This window comes from Anolis sagrei, chromosome 5 (genome assembly GCF_037176765.1).
Source record: "Anolis sagrei isolate rAnoSag1 chromosome 5, rAnoSag1.mat, whole genome shotgun sequence".
Classification (NCBI taxonomy): Eukaryota; Metazoa; Chordata; class Lepidosauria; order Squamata; family Dactyloidae; genus Anolis; species Anolis sagrei.
Window position 1 is genome coordinate 197691564 of NC_090025.1, and position 20515 is coordinate 197712078.

At 43.0% G+C, this 20515-nt stretch overlaps 1 protein-coding gene across 1 annotated transcript in view; it reads right to left on the bottom strand.

Moving 5' to 3' along the window:
- Positions 1 to 17831: 17831 nt before the first annotated feature.
- The window catches only part of TYMP (thymidine phosphorylase), a 37385-nt gene continuing 34701 nt past the window's right edge, over positions 17832 to 20515 (bottom strand). The window contains exon 10 of the mRNA XM_067469396.1: positions 17832 to 20010. Coding sequence (XP_067325497.1) covers positions 19835 to 20010 — 176 coding nt within the window. The 3' untranslated portion in view covers positions 17832 to 19834. The remainder of the gene's footprint in view (positions 20011 to 20515) is intronic.

Consider the following 20515-nt stretch of genomic DNA (forward strand, 5'->3'; position numbering starts at 1 on the left):
CAAGCAAAGCCCTCCCCACCAATGGCCATCTTGCCACTTGAAAACCCTCCAGAGACTCTGCATGACTCCCAGGAAGACTATACTCAGAGCTGGAAGAGATATCCAATGGCAATCCAGTTAATAATAATATAATAATAAGAAAACTATTTATACCCCGCTACCTTTTTTCCCTTCCTTTTAGGCGATCCCTCGTTGGATGAGTAAGATGGTCTTCCATGATGGGTTTCCTTGTGGGTCCGTAGGTGGCTGTGGAGCCCTATTCTTGACCTGCATCTTCTTCCGCAGTGAGGGCATTGGTTTCCAGGTGGAAGGCGGTCCCGGTCGGGGTAGGCTTGACGCGGCTTCCTCCTGGCACGTTTCTCTCTTTCACCCTCCACTCGGGCCTCCTCGAATTCTGCAGCACTGCTGGTCACAGCTGACCTCCAGCTGGAGTGCTCAAGGCCAGGGCTTACTAGTTCTCAGTGTCTATGCCACAGTTTTTAAGGTTGGCTTTGAGGCCATCTTTAAATCTCTTTTCCTGCCCACCAACGTTCCGTTTTCCATTCTTGAGTTCAGAGTAGAGCAACTGCTTTGGGAGGCGGTGGTCAGGCATCCGGACAACGTGACCGGCCCAGCGGACTTGATGGCAGAGGAGCTTCACTTCAATGCTGGTGGTCTTTGCTTCTTCCAACACGCTGACGTTTGTCTGCTTGTCTTCCCAGGAGATTTGCAAGATTTTCCTGAGGAAGCACTGATGTAATCGTTCCAGGAGCTGCATGTGACGTCTGTAGACAGTCCACGTTTCGCAGGCTTATAGCAGGGTTGGGATGGCAATAGTTTATAAACAAGCCCCTTGGTATCTCTATGGATGTTCCGGTCCTCAAACACTCTCTGCTTCATTCGGGAAAATGCTGCACTCGCAGAGCTCAGGCGGTGTTGTATTTCGGTGTCGATGTTGACTTTGGTGGAGAGGTGGCTGCCAAGGGAGCGGAAATGGTCAACATTTTCTAATGTTACACCATTAAGCTGCATCTCTGGCATTGGAGAGGGGCCAAGTGACCGCTCGGGGGAAGAAGCCAACGGGAGTCCTGACCCTTGGGTTTTCCCAATGTTCAGCGACAGGCCAAGCTTCGTGTATGCTTCTGCGAAGGTGTTTAGAGTGGCTTGTAGATCTTCTTATGAATGCGCACAGATGACATTGTCATCAGCATACCGGAGTTCTATAAGAGATGTTGTAACCTTGGTTTTGGCTTTCAGTCTGCTGAGGTTAAACAGCTTGCCATCTGTCCAATAGATGACTTCCACTCCGGTGGGAAGCTTCCCGTCAACAAGGTGAAGTATCATAGCAATGAAGATGGAGAATAGATGAAGATGGAGAATACCATCTCCCCATGGGACTCGGTGCAGCTTACATGAGGCCGAGTCCAAATACAACAATACAAGCAATAACAATACAATACAGCAATTAAAATAAATCTCATAACACCCAAAGCATAAACATTAAACAAAATACAGTGCCCAATTAAACTCGATGGCTGGGCCAAATGTAATTATAGTTTTACAAAATAGTGCTGGGCATGAACAAGATGCAGGAGGGAGGGCGTTGATAGAAACATACAAGCAGTCCTAAATCGATATAAAGTGCTTTTTGGGGACATAATGCTAGGGGTTCGTTATTCTGGGAAGGCACACTGGAACAGTTGTCATCGAGCGCAGCGGAGGCCCCCTGCCTCCAAGTTGGTCCGACGAGCAGCGGAGAGTTCCACAGTTCCTAGAAGCCACAATTGGGACTAACTGATGAAATGTGCCCCAACAGACAGCTCAAAACTAGGACTGCACTCAGCCTCTGTGCCTTTCTATCACTTTCCCCCAAGCCCTAACATTGTAGCTATTCCCCTAATAAAAGTACTTGAAATTGCAACTTTTAACTTTTCTGCTTGATACTTTGTGTCTTTCCTTGCCTGAACCATCAAACTGCATGAAATTAACCTTTTCCAGGCTCCGGGGAACCGCGAGCCCGCCCGGAATGCCTTCCTGGTGTTCCGGGGACGCCGAATCTGCGTTATTTGAAACCGCGGATACGGGATTTCTCCTTTCGGATCTCGGTATCCACGAAATCATAAAATGGCGGATCGGCTCCATTTTAATGTCATATTTTTCCCTGCAATATTCTAAGCCTATCTGCTGTCTTGCTTTTTCTATTTTGGATCCCTACGCCCGGGAAATAACCTCTCGATTTTTGAGAATATATTTTGTCAGAAATAGCTGATTGCCAAAAACGCCGGTTCCATGCAAACAATTCGACTGCTCCTTGCTGCCGCTCACCCCTGCTGAGCTCCAGACCCGGGGACTTCATGCGGTTCCCCCATGGGATTTTGGAGAGGAGCCTGGCCAGGGGGCCCCGGTCCTTGGGAAGGGAGTTCTAGTTTTCCAAGGACCAAGACGTGGATTCATGGCAACTCGGCCAGAGTTGCCATGAATCATCACTGTTGCCGGTCTGGGACTTCAGGGAAACATTATTTCTCATGAACTTTCTTCAAGAACAGTGGACTCAAAGTCTCCAAATAAAATTAATTCTTTTATTAAATATACTTGTGGTGTGGGGTAGGGATTGGGTCTTTGCTGCTGTGAAATGCTTATGAATTGTATGTATGTATCTTCCTATGAAATATCTTTTGCCCTTTTGTCTTACCCTTGCCCCTTGCCCCAGAAAGGCGACCAGGAAACACTCAGTGCCTGAGGGGGGCTGTTGTCCCCCTCGAAACCAACCTTCCACAGACATTAGCATGGACAATAGCAAGGAAGTTTTTCATTGATTTTCTGAGTTGGTCTGATCAATGTTAATTTCCCTTTAGGCAAGTTTTGATTATTTCAGACAATGCTGGCCAGGCTGCCCACTAGGGAGTCTTTTTGCCGGTTCGTCTTCTTCACCTGGCTCACAAAGCAAACTTCTTCTTATCAGATCAGGGACAAGAAAACCCTTCCTAATTCAGTCAATTCTCAATCGGCAAACAATGCCTCAATGTCTCAGCTGGCCGATTCTTTCAATAAGCCATAATCTCATCGCCTTCCATTATCTCTGATCGTCCCGCCTCCTCTTCCCTGATTCGTCAATCCCCAGAAGCGGGGAAAGCATCCTGATTGGCTCCCCAGAAGCGGGGAAGCCTTGCTATTGGCTCAGGCTGAGGGCGGGCCGCCGAGCCTCCTCCCAGCTGTTCAGGCCATCAGCCAATCATCGACGAGCCAGGCGGGGAAAGGCGGGCGGGAAATTTGAAATCTTTGTACATGTTTCTGCTATAAAAATGCCTCCAAACTTTGTGTTAGCATGCTTGCATGTGAATGATCACTGCAATTGCATCCGCTTCAGCTGAATCGCACAATAAACCTCAGTGCCACTTCTTCGCCTTGGCAAGAGTCTCATTTCAATTATTAATATTAATAAAATTGCTGGAATCAGGCTTCTCTGACAGCTCGCCAAGGTCATGGATCCTCTTTGGTGCGGTCCTAGGGGTCTCTCTTACTGGGGAGACCCTCCTAAAGTCTGTATTGACTTCACAACCACGTTTTCAAGCTCCTCCTGAAGACTGCCAGAGATGGGGCATGGCTGATGTCCTCTGGAATGTGCCCAGAGGAGGGCGACTAAAATGATCAAGGGTCTGGAGAACAAGCCCTATGAGGAGCGGCTTAAGGAGCTGGGCATGTTTAGCCTGAAGAAGAGAAGGCTGAGAGGAGGCATGATGTGAGAGGAAGCCACAGGGAGGAGGAGGGAGCAAGCTTCCTTTCTGCTTCCCTGGAGACTAGGACGCAATGGAGCAATGGCTTCAAACTACAAGAGAGGAGATTCCATCTGAACATGAGGAAGAACTTCCTGACTGTGAGAGCCGTTCAGCAGTGGAACTCTCTGCCCCGGAGTGTGGTGGAGGCTCCTTCTTTGGAAGCTTTTAAACAGAGGCTGGATGGTCATCTGTCGAAGATGCTTTCAATGCTATTTTCCTGCTTGTCGGCAGAATGGGGTTGGACTGGATGGCCCACGAGGTCTCTTCCAACTCTTTGATTCTATGATTCTATGAGAGTTTGACTTGGTAAAGTCACTCAGAGAGATTTCATCATATTTAAAAACACCACATTCTGTCAATGCCACTGGAGTGGTTCTAAAATTGGGTGCATTTTGCTTGGATGTAGACCAAAGATCCAAGACAAGATCTTCTTTCCCTCACACTCCCTTCCTGTTGACCGTCCTGAGTACATCGGAGACATAAGAAGGAGGACCATCGGAACAACCGCTTCTTGCTTCAAAGGAAAGAACAAGGCGACATGGCTCGGAATTAAGAGCAGCATCCCACACAAAGCTTCAAGACATTGACAAATACATTTGGATAGATGATTTTTATCATCAAAGGCCACCCTCATGGTCCGGTCTTTCTGCTGAACTCCATCGGAAGCCATTGCAAGAATGTCTTGTCGAAGGCTTTCGTGGCTGGAAGCACTGGGTTGTTGTAGGTCTTTTGGGCTATATGGCCATGTTCTAGAGGCATTCTCTCCTGACATTTCGCCTGCATCCATGGCAAGCATCCTCAGAGGTCGTGAGGTCTGTTGGAACTAGGAAAATTGGGTTTATCTACTTGTGGAATGGTCAGGGTGGGAAAAAACCTCTTGTCTGTTGGAGCTAGGTGTGAATGTTTCAACTGATCACCTTGATTAGCATTTGATGGCCTGGCAGTTTTTTGGCGTGGCTTGTTACTGCCTGGGGGAATCTTTTGTTGAGAGGTGATTAGCTGTCCCTGATGGTTTCCTCTCTGTTGTTTTGCTGTTGTAATTTCAGAGTATTTTTAATACTGGGAGCCAGATTTTGTTCATTTTCATGGTTTCTTCCTTTCTGTTGAAATTGTCCACATGTTTGTGGATTTCAATGGCTTCTCCGTGTAGCCTGACATGGTGGTTGTGAGAGTGGTCCAGCATTTCCATCTAGTTTCTGATCCATCTAGTTTCTGATACAGAATATATGCCACTCAGTAGTCACCATCTGCTTGTCCACAGAACACCATATTTAATAATCTAGAGATGATCTGGTCTATCCAATGCAATTTTCTGAATTTTCTGAAACCCCAAATAACCCCAGGAACAGGCCTAAAAGTGAAGACACCATGGCGTCCCCGCTTCCAGGTGCCACATGGAACAGTTCCACTCAGGGGGAGGGACGAGATGGAGAAGCAGCAGTCAGGAGGCTTGTTGATACACCTTTTGTGAGTAGTCAGCCTCTCCCTCCAGGCACCCCTGTTGCCTTGTGCGAAGATGCCACCAATTTGTAATGAAGCCACCAATTTGTGACCGTTTTGTAAAAAAAGCCACCATTTTGTAAGGGCTTATTAAATTGATAGCATAGCTAATAGCTAGTAATATTGAATTGGTCTTTCTTCAATGTGTAGCGTGACTTAACGTAAAAAGGATTTGTAACAGAGACTCGGCTTTAGAAGAAACTGTTACAATTTTATTGAAATGTACAAGAACCTTGATGGTTTCAATGTTTCTTAGCTCTTAGAGGCACATATCTTTAGAGGTTACATTTAAAGCATTTCATAAACAACTCTTAGGAGGACTCTTCCTTCCCTCAAACAGGTTTCAAACTTATTTTTCTTGAAACTGTATTTCTTTCCATAATAGATTACTTCAGATGCAAGCTTAGTCTTTCTTCGTGATATTTCTGTTGCAATAAAGATTCTTATTAGGGTTTCTCTCACCCTCTCTACTCACACACTAACTACTAATATGGCGCGCGGCAGCCATGTTACTAACAGGAGCAGGACGCAGGGAGCATACAACGCCCTTGTTGTTCCAGCTCCACTGGCTGCCGATCTGCTACCGTTACTTCAGATACAAGCTTAGTCTTTCTTCGTGATATTTCTGTTGCAATAAAGATTCTTATTAGGGTTTCTCTCACCCTTTCTACTCACACACTAACTACTAATATGGCGCGCGGCAGCCATGTTACTAACAGGAGCAGGACGCAGGGAGCATACAACACCCTTGTTGTTCCAGCTCCACTGGCTGCCGATCTGCTACCGGGCCCAATTCAAGGTGCTGGTGTTGGCCTACAAAGCCCTAAACGGTTCCAGCCCAAAATACCTGTCTGACCGCATCTCGGCCTATGAGCCCACGAGGACTTTGAGATCGTCTGGGGAGGCCCTTCTCTCGATCCCGCCTGCCTCACAGGCACGCCTGGCGGGGACGAGAGATAGGGCCTTCTCGGTGGTGGCCCCCTGGCTGTGGAACACCCTCCCTGTAGACATCAGACAGGCGCCTTCCCTTATGACATTCCGCAAGAGACTAAAGACGTGGTTGTTTGAGAAGGCGTTTGACTAAGTGCTACAACAATTGGCAATGATGACTGGAACGGAACATGGATAATGAGATTGGATTGTGATTCTATGATGAGACGCTGCGAATGATTTAGTGTAATTGTATTATCGATAGTGATGTTGTTATTGTTGTTTGTGATATTGCCTATATTGTAATTTGTTTTTATATGTTGTACACCGCCGTGAGTTGCCCTAGGGCTGGGAACGGCGGTCTACAAGTGCAGTAAATAAATAAATAAATAATAATATAAATAAGTCAACTTGACTTATCTAAGCTACACAGGCCAGAAGCCAAAACCTTCCTGATTCTTGCTACGGTAAAATCAGCCTTTCCCTGTAGTTTTTAAACTACAGACTATCTTCCCTCAGCTGTGGAACACCCTCCCTAAAGATCTGTCCCTTCTCTCCTAACTTTTTGCAAGACACTTAATACTTGGCTGTGGGAGCAAGCGTTCACGGAATAGACAGTTTTTATTGGCTTAGATGAGATTGTATGGACTGATTTGGAGCACACTTTAAACTTGGTGAACTATATTTAAAGGTATATTTATTATCATTTTATGTAATTGTGTATTTATTGATGTTTTTATATTGTTGGAAGCCGCTCTGAGTCCCTCTTCGAAGGTCAAGAATAGGATGGGATACATAAATAATAAATAAATAATAGATAGATAGATAGATAGATAGATAGATAGATAGATAAAAATCATATATTTGCTTGCAGTCTCTTGAAGTACTTTAAATCTTGGGTTGGGGTTACTATGGCTTGGTAACAGTAGCAGTACTACAAGATGAGTTGTTATTATTACAATTACTACTACAAGTTGAGCTGTTATTTATTCCTCATTTCTCCCCATGAATCAAGATGGGGAATGGCAGTATATTAAAATAAACATGAACCATCTGTTAAAAGCACATAACCCATAAGCCAATAAAATGGGTTTATCCAAAATGCCTGGAACTGTTACACTCCAGAACAGAAACGTTACCCTCTGACTTTAAAACACACCACACGTTGAGTGAAAAACCAATCCTTTTTATTGAAGCTGAGTCAAATAGCCAGTAGAAAGAAATGCTTGTAAAAACAGGGAAATTTCAAAATGTAAAAGATCAGTAATTCAAATGCAGTAATTCAATGAAATGTCCAGAAAAGATCCCAGGCAGTATTTATCCAGACAGGAATCAACAGGTTGCAAAGATAATCCAGAAGGTGCTAAACCACAGTAAAATGGTAAAAATCTCTATAAGAACAAGACCCTTTGAGCAGGATTTCCAAGGCACATGAACATGATTTCCAAATGATGCCTGATCTAACAGGGTTTCCCTTGAAGCAAACCTTATATCCCAGAGTCCAAAAATTGGTTTCGTTTCCCCACACTCTTGACTCTTTTCTGACGAAGCCTTTCGGAGTGACGTAAACATTGAGTTTGTTGTTGATCTTGGCTGAACTCTAGACCCCCATTTTTCAACTCCTTTTCTGGCTGCTCATTAAAATTACCAGGTGTCAGATTGTTTTCTAAACTTGAGAGCTCACAGAGAGAGGGAGTGAACCATCATCCTTAAGCCCAGCAGGGATATTCTCATGAGAAACTGCCCTTTGCGCTGGGGCCTCTCTGTCATTGTCTGCCTGAAAATCATTGCCCAAACTATCTCCATCTTGCGCCTCAGCCTCTGCACCATCATTTCCCTCATCATGTCCCACATCAAGAGCATCATGATCCTGAGCATCATGAAACACAAACACAGGCTGATTCCCAACAGGAACCAGAGATGTTTTTGATTATTTTTTTTGCACTGGATTTTGAAACACCACTGCTTTTGTCTACATACATAAAGAAATATTTCAGAAATGTAACACACATCATTTATTCATTTATTTTACACATACACCTTATTATACACACATGAAGGTAATTGTATGCAGAATATTTTTAATAATTTCGTGCAAAATGTGTGTCCATCAAACCATAAAAAGCAAACATGTTGCCATATATCCTAATTTTGCCCATCCAGAAAACTGAATCCTGGAGAAAAGATTGTGTGTGGCCTGAGGATACATCTGATTTATTGCTTTTTCCCTTCCAATGCGCACTTAAAGCATTTAGTTCCAGCCTCCTAAAATTTATTTATTTATTTTTATTACTTCACTTGTATACCGCTCTTCTCAGCCAATGGCGACTCAGAGCGGTTAACAACCAGTATCAACAATACAGTACAAAATCATTAGCATTTAAAACAGTACTATCAATTAGTTAACACCAGGACATCAATACAACAATACAAGAAAAATGCAAGAAAAACAACAATCCAACACGTCTCATCAATAGAATCAATAAAATCCATCTCAATCTATACAAAGGTGTATAGATAGGTGTATATGGGCTCAAAGCCAACCTCAAAAGCTCTGGCATAGACACTGAGAACTGGGAAGCCCTGGCCCTTGAGTGCTCCAGCTGCAGGTCAGCTGTGACCAGTAGTGCTGCAGAATTTGAAGAGGCACGAATGGAGGGCGAAAGAGAGAAACGTGCCAGGAGGAAGGCACGCCAAGCCAACCCAGACCGGGACCGCCTTCCACCTGGAAACCAATGTCCTCACTGTGGGAGAAGATGCAGGTCAAGACTAGGGCTCCACAGTCACCTACGGACCCACCGCCAGGACACTACACTTGGAGGACCATCATCCTCGGACGATGAGGGATCACCGAAGTAAGTAAGTATACAAAGGTGTAATATAATTGTGTCCCTGATATAAAAGGGCCAAACCAAGGTGTGCTTTTTGGAATTTTGAAAAATAGTGTTGTACTGTGGATGGTGAAATCCATGGATACATAGAGCTGACTGGGTTAGATTGTTGGGCCAAAACTAACGAAATTCATTTTGGATGGATACAGGGAGAAATGTAAGGTATATAAAAAAATAATCAAAAAGCATATTTATAGAATAGGCTTGTAAACAGCCTATGCCTTAGTAGACCTCAAGCTGAGCATGAGTTCACAGTGTGATGCTGCAGCTCAAAGGGCCAATGTGATTCTAGGCTGCACCAAGAGGATGTGACAGTGAATTGTAAAAGGATCAGCAGCACCAAGTCTATGTGTGTGCTAAAGAAAGCCTTATCTATTCATTATCATGTGCAGTTGCTAATCTAGATCAGGAAGTGGGATTTTGGCCTGCATCAAGAGGAGCATAGTGTCTAGATCTAAGGAAGTAATGCTACCCCTCTATTCTGCTTTGGTTAGACCACATCTGGAATACTGTGTCCAATTCTGGGCACCACAATTCAAGAGAGATATTGACAAGCTGGAATGTGTCCAGAGGAGAGCGACTAAAATGATCAAGGGTCTGAAGAACAAGCCCTATGAGGAGCGGCTTAGGGAACTGGGCATGTTTAGCCTGAAGAAGAGAAGGCTGAGAGGAGATATGATAGCCATGTATAAATATGTGAGAGGAAGCCACAGGGAGGAGGGAGCAAGCTTGTTTTCTGCTTCCTTGGAGACTAGGACGCAATGGAACAATGGCTTCAAACTACAAGAGAGGAGATTCCATCTGAACACGAGGAAGAACTTCCTGACTGTGAGAGCCGTTCAGCAGTGGAACTCTCTGTGTGGTGGAGGCTCCTTCTTTGGAAGCTTTTAAGCAGAGGCTGGATGGCCATCTGTCAGGGGTGATTTGAATGCAATATTCCTGCTTCTTGGCAGAATGGGGTTGGACTGGATGGCCCATGAGGTCTCTTCCAACTCTTTGATTCTATGATTCTATGATTCTATGGGCGATCCCTCATAGCCTGAGGATGATGGTCCTCCAAGTGTAGTGTCCTGGCGGTGGGCCCATACATAGGTGACTGTGGAGCCCTATTCTTGACCTGCAACTTCTCCTGCAGTGAGGGCATTGGTTTCCAGGTGGAAGGCGGTCCCGGTTGGGGTTGGCTTGATGTGCCTTCCTCTTGGCAAATATATCTCTTTTGTCCTCCATTCGTGCCTCTTCAAATTCTACAGCATTGCTGGTCACAGCTGACCTCCAAGTGGAGCACTCAAGGGCCAGGGTTTCTGAGTTCTCAGTGTCTATGCCAGAGTTTATAAGGTTGGCTTTGAGCCCGTCTTTGAATCTCTTATCTTGTCCTCCAACATTCGGTGTTCCATTCTTGAATTCGGAGTAGAGCAACTGCTTTGGGAGATGGTGGTAGGGCATTCGGACAAGGTGGCAGGTCCAGCGGAGTTGATGGTGGAGGACCATTGCTTCAATGCTGGTGGTCTTTGCTTCTTCCAGCACGCTGACATTTGTCTGCTTGTGTCATGATAAAATATGCTGTATGGTTTGAGTGAGATTTTATGAAAGGCGTATGAATGTGGCCCAACTGGGCTGAAGATACCATTCCAAGGAATGAGGCCTGGAAACTACAAGACAGAGGCAAAGGACTTGTGGACTAATTAAAAATTGCTGATGAGATTTGAGAACTGTTGACATCCTGACTTGATTAACTCTTGGTGGAAAAACAACTTGTTTACATTGCCAAAGACAATGGTTCTTTTAAGTAAGGAAGTCAACACTGTGGCTCCTTACAGAAATGCTTACAAGGCTCCTGGATGAGGAAAGCCAATCAATCAGAATCAACATCTGTCCAAGAATTGATGGAATCTGTCTGTCAGGAATTGACAACTTTCAGAACCACATCAACAGGAATACTACATAAAAGGACCCTTCTCTCTCAGAGAGTGTGTGTCAGATCAACTGAACACCATTTCTGAACGCCATCGTGAACTGCTGCCTCCTCTCAAGAAGCTGATCATCTTCAGCAGGAAGAATGGTAAGAATGCTTGATGAATGAATGGATGATGAATGAATGACTGAATGTTAGAGTATATGTGTAAATGTTAATGCAATATTCCCCTTTTTCTATGTAACCAATATAATTATTATAAAACCTAGTACTGGAGTCTGTGTCTATTTTTTTTCTCTGAAAGTGCCTAATGCAACCTGTCTCACTAAAAGCGGAATAAAAGAACCTATTTAATGTTTTTAAAAGTACTTATGACATATTTGGCGTAGTCGGCAGGATTCCCTGACAGGACTTTGTTTCCTGAAAGTGAGACAGAATGTGTTAGAATAACATGGAGAAATAAGATAGACACCTGGTAGGAAAATCAATAAAAAGCAGACTAAATTTTAAAGGGGTCCTAAGGGTGTGGGAATATCCCCATTCTCTGGAAAAGTATGCCTTGGTGGATTAAGAAAAGAAAATCCCTGAATGGAGGGGGAAAGGATCCTTCATATGGGAATCTGTTTTTAATAGAGCCAGGGAAGGCTAAGGATTTCACAGAAAGTTTAGGGAAAGATCTCTCCAATGAAGGAAGGGATTGGATGCTGAATATTAAACATCACAGCACTCCAAATGCCCAGGCAGAGGATGGCATTCAAAAAGGGAAGGAATGGCTTAGTAGCCAGCTAACAGGAGAGGGTTCTTCTGTTGCAGAAGTAATATACAAAGGTACAGGTGTTGTAGTTCAGGAAGGACACATTTTTGACCCTAGTATTCAGAGGAGTGCCACTATAGTGCTAATGAGCACTGCTTTGGAACTCTTGCAGACGCACCTTAGGCGAGCTAAGGAAGAAAATAATGAAATAAGAGAACTTTTACAGGAAAAGACTAGACAGCTTCATGATATGAGTCTAAAACATTTGTTGCAGGGAGAAAGATTATTAGAAGCAGTGAAAAAAACAAGGGAGATGGATCGTCTGTTAGATGAAGTAGAAAAAAAGCGAGAAGAGGTGCAAAGTTTAAAGGCACAAGTGAGCATTTTAAGGGCTGTTGTTAAACCAAAAGAAGAGGAAGGAAAGGGCTTAGAATTAACTAAAAAGGTTAAGCACATGGCTTGTCAGAAGGGAAAGATTTCAGAGGAGGACCCAAGTACAGGATTTAATTATTCCTGTTCTGATGATGAAAGCAGGGAAGATCCATGTTGTCAGCCAGTTAGAATAAAAGCATATAGGAAGACAACATATAATTATGATAGATCTGGAACTAGGAAAGGCCAATCTGTAGTTTATGAACAGATGTCAAGTAGAGAATTGAGGGAAATCAAGGGAAAAGTAGGGCCAATTGGAGATAACATAGTAAGGTTTGCTGTTTCCCTGTTGGAAGCGAGAGATCAACATGATATGCAAGATGAAGAATTTATGAGGTTTCTGCGCATGTATTCAGAATTACAGGAGCATGTAGATCAAGTAGATAATATAGGACCTGTGAATGCTTTGAGAGAATGGGTTCTGGAAAATGGAGGGGGAAGAGCAAAGAGAGAAGTTGTAAATTGGGTGCAAAAACCAGGTGAAGATCCCATAATATACTGTAGAAGAATGTTTTCAGGATTATATTTAGCAGGACTGATGGAGTCTGAGGAAGATGAGAATGGGGAACAGGAGTTTTGGGGAGGAAAGTCTATGGAAGACTTAGCCTCTTGCATAAAAGACAAAGAGGTTTTGAGAATGCCTTTGGATGGGCTGCAATTAGAATGGAGACAAGGACTAGGAGTCAGGGGACCAACGTTTCCCTATGACTGGAAAGAATTGAAAGAGACTTTAATAGAATTAAAGAGACATGTACTAGGTGGGAGACAGGAAAAAGCAAGAGTAAAAGTTGAAAGCCATGAACCTAGAAGGAAATCATACAGTAACGAACAAGCTTGGAAAGAAATGGGAAAAGGAAAACCAGGAATGGGACAAGGAAGGAATAGATACACAAGTTTTTCAAATTTTCATAGAAATACAATATGGAGAGCTTTGAGAAACTTAGGGGCACCTATGAGAGAGTTTGATAATGCCTCAGATGAAAAGTTGATTAAAGCATTAGAAGAGTATTCATTCAAGAAGGGAGAAGAGAGGCCAGGAAGCCAAACTCAGAATCAGGTTCAACCTGATAAACAAGCTGTAAAAAGTATAGGGACAAAGGTAGAGCCATCAGAGCCACCCATTAATTTCCAGGAATTAGGAAAAGATCTTAAGGAACTGGTAAAAGCATTAAAAGAAGTGCAAGAGAATGGAGTAGAAACTGGGGAGCAGGGAAACTACTAGGGGTGCCCCGCTGTCAATAATAAAACCCTGGGAGATTTAGATTGGCAGCACAGGGGGAACTTGGTATACATCCCAGGGGAAAATAGATTGTACATATATGTAACTGACAGTAGGGGGCGAACATATAGAGCTCTATTAGATTCAGGGGCCACAACAAGTTTAAGTAAGAGAAAATTGCCAGAAATGGAGAGATTGCGCCCAATATTGTTAGAAGGAGTTAAGGGGAAAGCAGAGAACAGTCGTATAGGAGTTGGACTAGTCAACATATGTGGGACTATGTGTGAAAGTGAATTTATTATAGACAAAGAGGCAACTGAAGATATGATTATTGGAATGGATTTATTAAAAAGGTATGGGTTTTGGTTTGATCCATATACCCACCAGCTATATCAACTTGTGAAACAAAATGGGAAAATTTACAGCTTGAAGGTAAAAAGCTTAGAAACTAAAGAAAAATGGGAACAGATAGTCCCTGGAGTAGGAATTAAATCAAAGAATGAATGTGGAAAACATAAAACAGCCTGTGTTGAGATAAAGGGGAAGTTTGTCCCTCCTCAAAAACAGTATCCTCTCAGTAAAGAAGCAGAGGAAGGAATTTTTGAGGTAGTTCAGGAATTAGAAAAAGAAGGAGTAGTGAAAGAGACTATTAGCCCCTTCAACAGTCCTGTCTGGCCTGTTAGAAAGGCAGATGGAAAGTCATGGAGACTGGTGGTAGATTATCGTAAGATAAATGAAGGGACACCAGCCATGGCACCTGTTGTTGCAAATATTGTAGAAACTATGGGGAGAGTGAGCAGCACAGCAGACTGGTTTTCTGTAATAGATTTGGCCAACTGCTTCTTTTCTCTACCTCTCTCTGAAGAAAGTCAGCAAAGGTTTGCATTTACTTTGAAAGGCAGGCAATATACATTTACTAGGGTCCCACAGGGGTTCCACAATGCCCCAGCTATAGCTCATAAACATGTTTTAGATATGATGGAGGGCTTAGATCCAGAAGATCGGGCCCATACTCTCCATTTTGTGGATGATATATTAACATGGGGAAAGACAGCACAAGAGGTGGAACAGAGAACACAAAGGATCTTAGAAAGGATAAAGGAAACAGGATTTAAAGTCAATTTAGAAAAGGCTCAGCTAGTTAAACAGAAGGTGAAATATTTAGGAGTGACTTTAGAAGGGGGAGGAAGAGTCATTGAAGAAAACAGGATTAGTAGTTTGTGTGCTATCCAGCTTCCACAAAATGTCAAGGAACTTAGAATTCTTTTAGGAGCATTTGGATTTGTCAGAGGGCATATTCCAGAATATGCTGAATTAACTAGACCAATGTATGCTTTATTGAAAAAGCATGCCAAATGGGACTGGACGTCGGAACATGATGTCTGCCTAGATAAATTAAAATTGTGGGTCACAAGAGCTGTAAAATTGTATCACCCAGATAATGACAAGCCCTTTTATCTGAGACCATACTGGACACCAGACACAGCACAAGCAGGATTGTACCAAAAGGGCGAAGATGGGAAAATGCGCCCAGTAGCATACACTTCTAGGAAATTTAAAATGCCAGAAATGAAATACAATGAATGTGAAAAGGCAGCAGCCACAGTAATGTGGGCCTTAGAAGAGTGGGAGTATTTAATAGGAACAAGTCAAATAATAATACAGTCATCACATGGGATATTAAAATATATCCTAAATAATAAAACATCTACTGTGAGTTCAGTTAAAATGGCTCAATGGACAGTTTGGTTAAATCAAAAAGGCATAGGATTTGAAAGTTTAAAAGCCCCTGATTTAATGACTGCTGTTATTACAGAAGAAGGAGAAAACCATGTTTGCAATGCCATGTCTGGAGACATGAATGTAAGGGATTTTAAAGGCCAAGTGGAAGCTTTAAGTGAACAGGATTATGTGTGGTTTACAGATGGAGGATCTTGGTTTGAAACAGGAACAAGGATAACAGCTTGGACAGCATGGAATAGCAAGACAAATGAGGAATTTCGAGAGGAAACCTCTGGCTCTTTTGGAGCTCAGGAGGCAGAATTGGTTGCAGTTAGGAAAATACTTGAATATGAATGTCAGCATGGGAGAGAAATCACCATACATATCGTCACAGATAGTGATTATGTCTATAAAGGTGTTACTGAATTTATGCAGTTTTGGGCAAAGGATGGATGGAAAAATGCAAAGGAAAAAGCTTTGAAACATGAAACAGAATGGAGAAGGATATATGAACTTTGTCATATGTTGTTTGATGTAAAGTTTTACTGGATAAAGGCACATCAGAAGAAAGGTGATTGGATAGTGCAAGGGAACAAAAAGGCAGATGAACTTGTGAAATTGTCAAAAGACAAATGGAAAACAGAGCATGGATCATTACCAATTACTTAAAGATTTATCAGATAATGCTACAACCTGGGACGCAAGTAGCTTACTTATACTTGGGAACTAAAGAGCACCCACTTTGCCCGAGGTGGAGAGGACCATATGTGATTTTGGATTCTATTTACCCTCACTCTTATTTATTACAGGTCAATGACAAACAAAAGTGGGTTCATCGGAATCAGATAAAACAGTGGAAAGCTGCGCAGGCGAATTAACAGTTCTATTTGGTTTATAAACAGGAATGAAGGTGGCCACCAACTAAAAGAAGACAAAGCTTATGAAGAGATTGCAATTGGAGCATTAATTTGAACAGCGTATATATATGCATATATATATATCATTTTAAGTGGAAAGAAAAAGTGCACTAATCATGTCAAAAATAATGATACTGGTAATTCATATTATTATCTGGTACCAGAGTCTACTTGTGGTTGTTTTTCCAGAGGCCAGAGCTACAAGCCTCAGACAACAAAGCAGTTTGGGAATTTGGGGACATTGAGTCACAGAATTTGCTCATTTAAAAAGAATGGATGTTATGGGGAAAATGAATTGCAAATATTGCTTTACAGCGCAGGATGAAGTGGGAAATGGTTCAAATCAAACACACACACAAAAACAAACACACACGGGTGAATCTAAAGTTGAAAGAAGTTCTACAGTTAAATAAAGAGGTTTTAGATTTGAAAGGTTTATATTGATGTTGGGGAAACATACACATGGAAAAATGTGGTTTGTTTATGGTTTTAATTAAATAACTTATGGGAATGTAAGGGAAATGTGTTACAGTGGTGGCTTAGTAAATGAAACATTTTGGATACCTTAATTTGGATTCAGATACATAGATTTATAAAGGAAACAAAATGATAAATGGTATATGGGTTACAAACATGGGAAGTCAAAAGAAATGTGATATATTTGAAAGTTTGTTGATGAGAAATAAAGTTAAATAAAGTTTTGCTAGGGAAATGTAATGAAAATGAACAAAGAAGAAAACAATAATTTAGGAACAACATGGTTTTAGATTTTGTGCATATAAAGAAAGGTTCTTACATTAATTGATCAAATGTTTTGACGGTTTATATGCAAAAGTTCAGTCTACATATGAAATGGTTCATGTAATTGTAATGATGATAATGTGATTACTTAAAATTGTAGTTATTATAATGCTGTTAATTGTAATGGTTTTATGGACATGTATTTTGTTTAAGAAACTGAGATCTGTACAACTAAAATTAGAAGCTACTTTACAATATCTGCATGTTGATTTATAAATGAAATTATAAATCAAGAGGGGGAATATGTCATGATAAAATATGCTGTATGGTTTGAGTGAGATTTTATGAAAGGCGTATGAATGTGGCCCAACTGGGCTGAAGATACCATTCCAAGGAATGAGGCCTGGAAACTACAAGACAGAGGCAAAGGACTTGTGGACTAATTAAAAATTGCTGATGAGATTTGAGAACTGTTGACATCCTGACTTGATTAACTCTTGGTGGAAAAACAACTTGTTTACATTGCCAAAGACAATGGTTCTTTTAAGTAAGGAAGTCAACACTGTGGCTCCTTACAGAAATGCTTACAAGGCTCCTGGATGAGGAAAGCCAATCAATCAGAATCAACATCTGTCCAAGAATTGATGGAATCTGTCTGTCAGGAATTGACAACTTTCAGAACCACATCAACAGGAATACTACATAAAAGGACCCTTCTCTCTCAGAGAGTGTGTGTCAGATCAACTGAACACCATTTCTGAACGCCATCGTGAACTGCTGCCTCCTCTCAAGAAGCTGATCATCTTCAGCAAGAAGAATGGTAAGAATGCTTGATGAATGAATGGATGATGAATGAATGACTGAATGTTAGAGTATATGTGTAAATGTTAATGCAATATTCCCCTTTTTCTATGTAACCAATATAATTATTATAAAACCTAGTACTGGAGTCTGTGTCTATTTTTTTTTTCTCTGAAAGTGCCTAATGCAACCTGTCTCACTAAAAGCGGAATAAAAGAACCTATTTAATGTTTTTAAAAGTACTTATGACACTTGTCTTCCCAAGAGATCTGCAGGATTTTCCAGAGGCAGCGCTGATGGAATCATTCCAGGAGTTCCATGTGATGTCTGTAGACAGTCCACGTTTGGCAGGCATAGAGCAGGGTTGGGAGGACAATAGCTTTATTTATTTTTTTTGTGGTGTCAGGAGTAACCGAATTGGCTGTCTGCAAGGACGTTGCCCAGGGGACGCCTGGATGATTTCACAGCTTTATAAACAAGCCCCTTGGTCTCCCTACAGATGTCCCGGTCCTCAAACATTCTCTGCTTCATTCAGAAAAATGCTGCACTTGCAGAGCTCAGGCGGTGTTGAATGTTGACTTTGGTGGAGAGGTGGCTGCCAAGGTAGCAGAAATGGTCCACATTTTCTAACGTTACACCATTCAGTTGTATTTCTGGCATTGGAGAGGGATTGGCTGGTGACTGCAGGGAGAGCACTTTGGTTTTCTCGATGTTTAATGACAGGCCGAACTTCTCATATACTTCTTCGAGTTCAGTAAAATAAAGTGAGGCTTGGACATCTCCCCTTTGTCCTTTGGAAACTGGTTCCAGCTCCCTTCCTTTCCACATCAGCCTCAGTGTTTTTAATTACTTGATTGGTGGAACTACATACCAGGAAAAAGACATTCCCAAGACATGTGCCTTGTAGCATGAACAACGGAAGGGTTAAGATCACTCAGTGCATAGAGAGCGCAGGCCAGAATGACACATCCGGTCAAGTCAGACAGATGCAATGTCTGGGGTGTCAGTACAGAGATAAGTGCCAACCATGTGTTTGATCATCCTCTTCCACCATGACTGAGTGTGAGTAGCTGTACATTACTTTACTTACTTAGGCGATCCCTCGTTTTCCGAGGATGATTGTCTTCCAACATTCTTGTGGGTCCGTATGTGGTTGTGGAGACCTATTCTTGCTCTGAATCTTCTTCCGCAGTGAGGGCATTGGTTTCCAGGTGGAAGGCGGTCTCGGTCGGGGTTGGCTTGATGCGCCTTCCTCTTGGCACGCTTCTCCTTTTCGCCCTCCATTCATGCCTCCTCAAATTCTGCAGCACTGCTGGTCACAGCTGACCTCCAGCTGGAGCGGTCAAGGGCCAGGGCTTCCCAATTCTCAGTGTCTATGCCAGAAATTTTAAGGTTGGCTTTGAGCCCACTTTAAATCTCTTTTCCTGTCCACCAACATTCCGTTTTCTGTTCTTGAGTTCGGAGTAGAACAACTGCTTTGGGAGATGGTAGTCGGGCATCTGGATAACGTGGCCGGTCCAGCGGAGTTGGTGGCGGAGGACCATTGCTTCAATGCTGGTGGTCTTTGCTTCTTCCAGCACGCTGACGTTTGTCTGCTTGTCTTCCCAAGAGATTTGCAGGATTTTCCGGAGGCAGCGCTGATGGAATCGTTCCAGGAGTTGCATGTGACGTCTGTAGACAGTCCACGTCTCACAGGCATAAAGCAAGGTTGGGAGGACAATAGCTTTATAGACAAGCACCTTGGTATTCCTACGGATGTCCCAGTCCTCAAACACTCTCTGCTTCATTCAGAAAAATGCTGCGCTCGCAGTGCTCAGGCGGTGTTGTATTTCGGTGTCGATGTTGACTTTGGTGGAGAGGTGGCTGCCAAGGGAGCGGAAATGATCCACATTTTCTAATGTTACACCATTAAGCTGTATCTCTGGCATTGGAGAGGGGATGGCTGGTGTCTGCTGGAACAGAACCTTGGTTTTTTCAATGTTCAATGACAGGCCGAGCTTCTCATATGGTTCTGCAAAGAGTGGCATGTAGATCTTCTTCTGAATGCGCACAGATGACGTTGTCATCAACGTGAGTAGCTGTAAATAAGTTGTAACAATAATAAACAGTGACTTGCCAAGGTCTCTTGGCTGAAAGGCAGTCATTCAGTGTGCTTGATTTGAAGAGCACAGAGGCAGGCAGGGGAAGAGCAGAGGGGTGCCGTGGAAGTGTGCATGTTGCAGGTATCACTCGTGCCTGTGGCTGCAAATCCAGGGGAATCCTAAGTGCCTGTCTTTCTGGGGACCTCTGACTGTTTTGGGGGGAGAAGGGTTTTCACCACCTTCGGTCCAGGGACAAAGGGCTCCGTGTCCTTGAGGATGAGGGCGCTCCGGAGGGTGCTTCGGTTGGCATCACCTAATGCAAGGCTGTCATGATGGATCCAGATCCAGGGCATTCCTAGGAAAGAAGAAAGTGGTTAACCCAAAACCTGGACCAGGAAAGGTGCTCTTGACTCCAAGGGTGGATCTGCACTGCAGAATGAATGTAGTTTAGCACCACTTTAACTGGCATGATGGAGCCCCCAGTGGCTCAGTGGGTTAAACCCCTGTGCCGACAGGACTGAACACCGACAGGTTGCAGGTTCAAATCAAGGGAGAGAGTGGATAAACTCCCTCTATCACAGTGTTTCTCAACCTGGGGGTCGGGACCCCTGGAGGGGTCGCCAGGGGGTGTTGGAGGGGTCGCCAAAGACCATCAGAAAACACAGTTTTTTCTGTTGGTCATGGAGGTTCTGTGTGGGAAGTTTGGCCCAATTCAATTGTTGGTAGGGTTCAGAATGCTCTTTGATTGTAGGTGAACTATCAATCCCAGCAACTACAACTCCCAAATGTCAATATCTATTTTCCCCAAACTCCATCAGTGTTCACATTTGGGCATATTGTGCCAAGTTTGGTCCAGATCC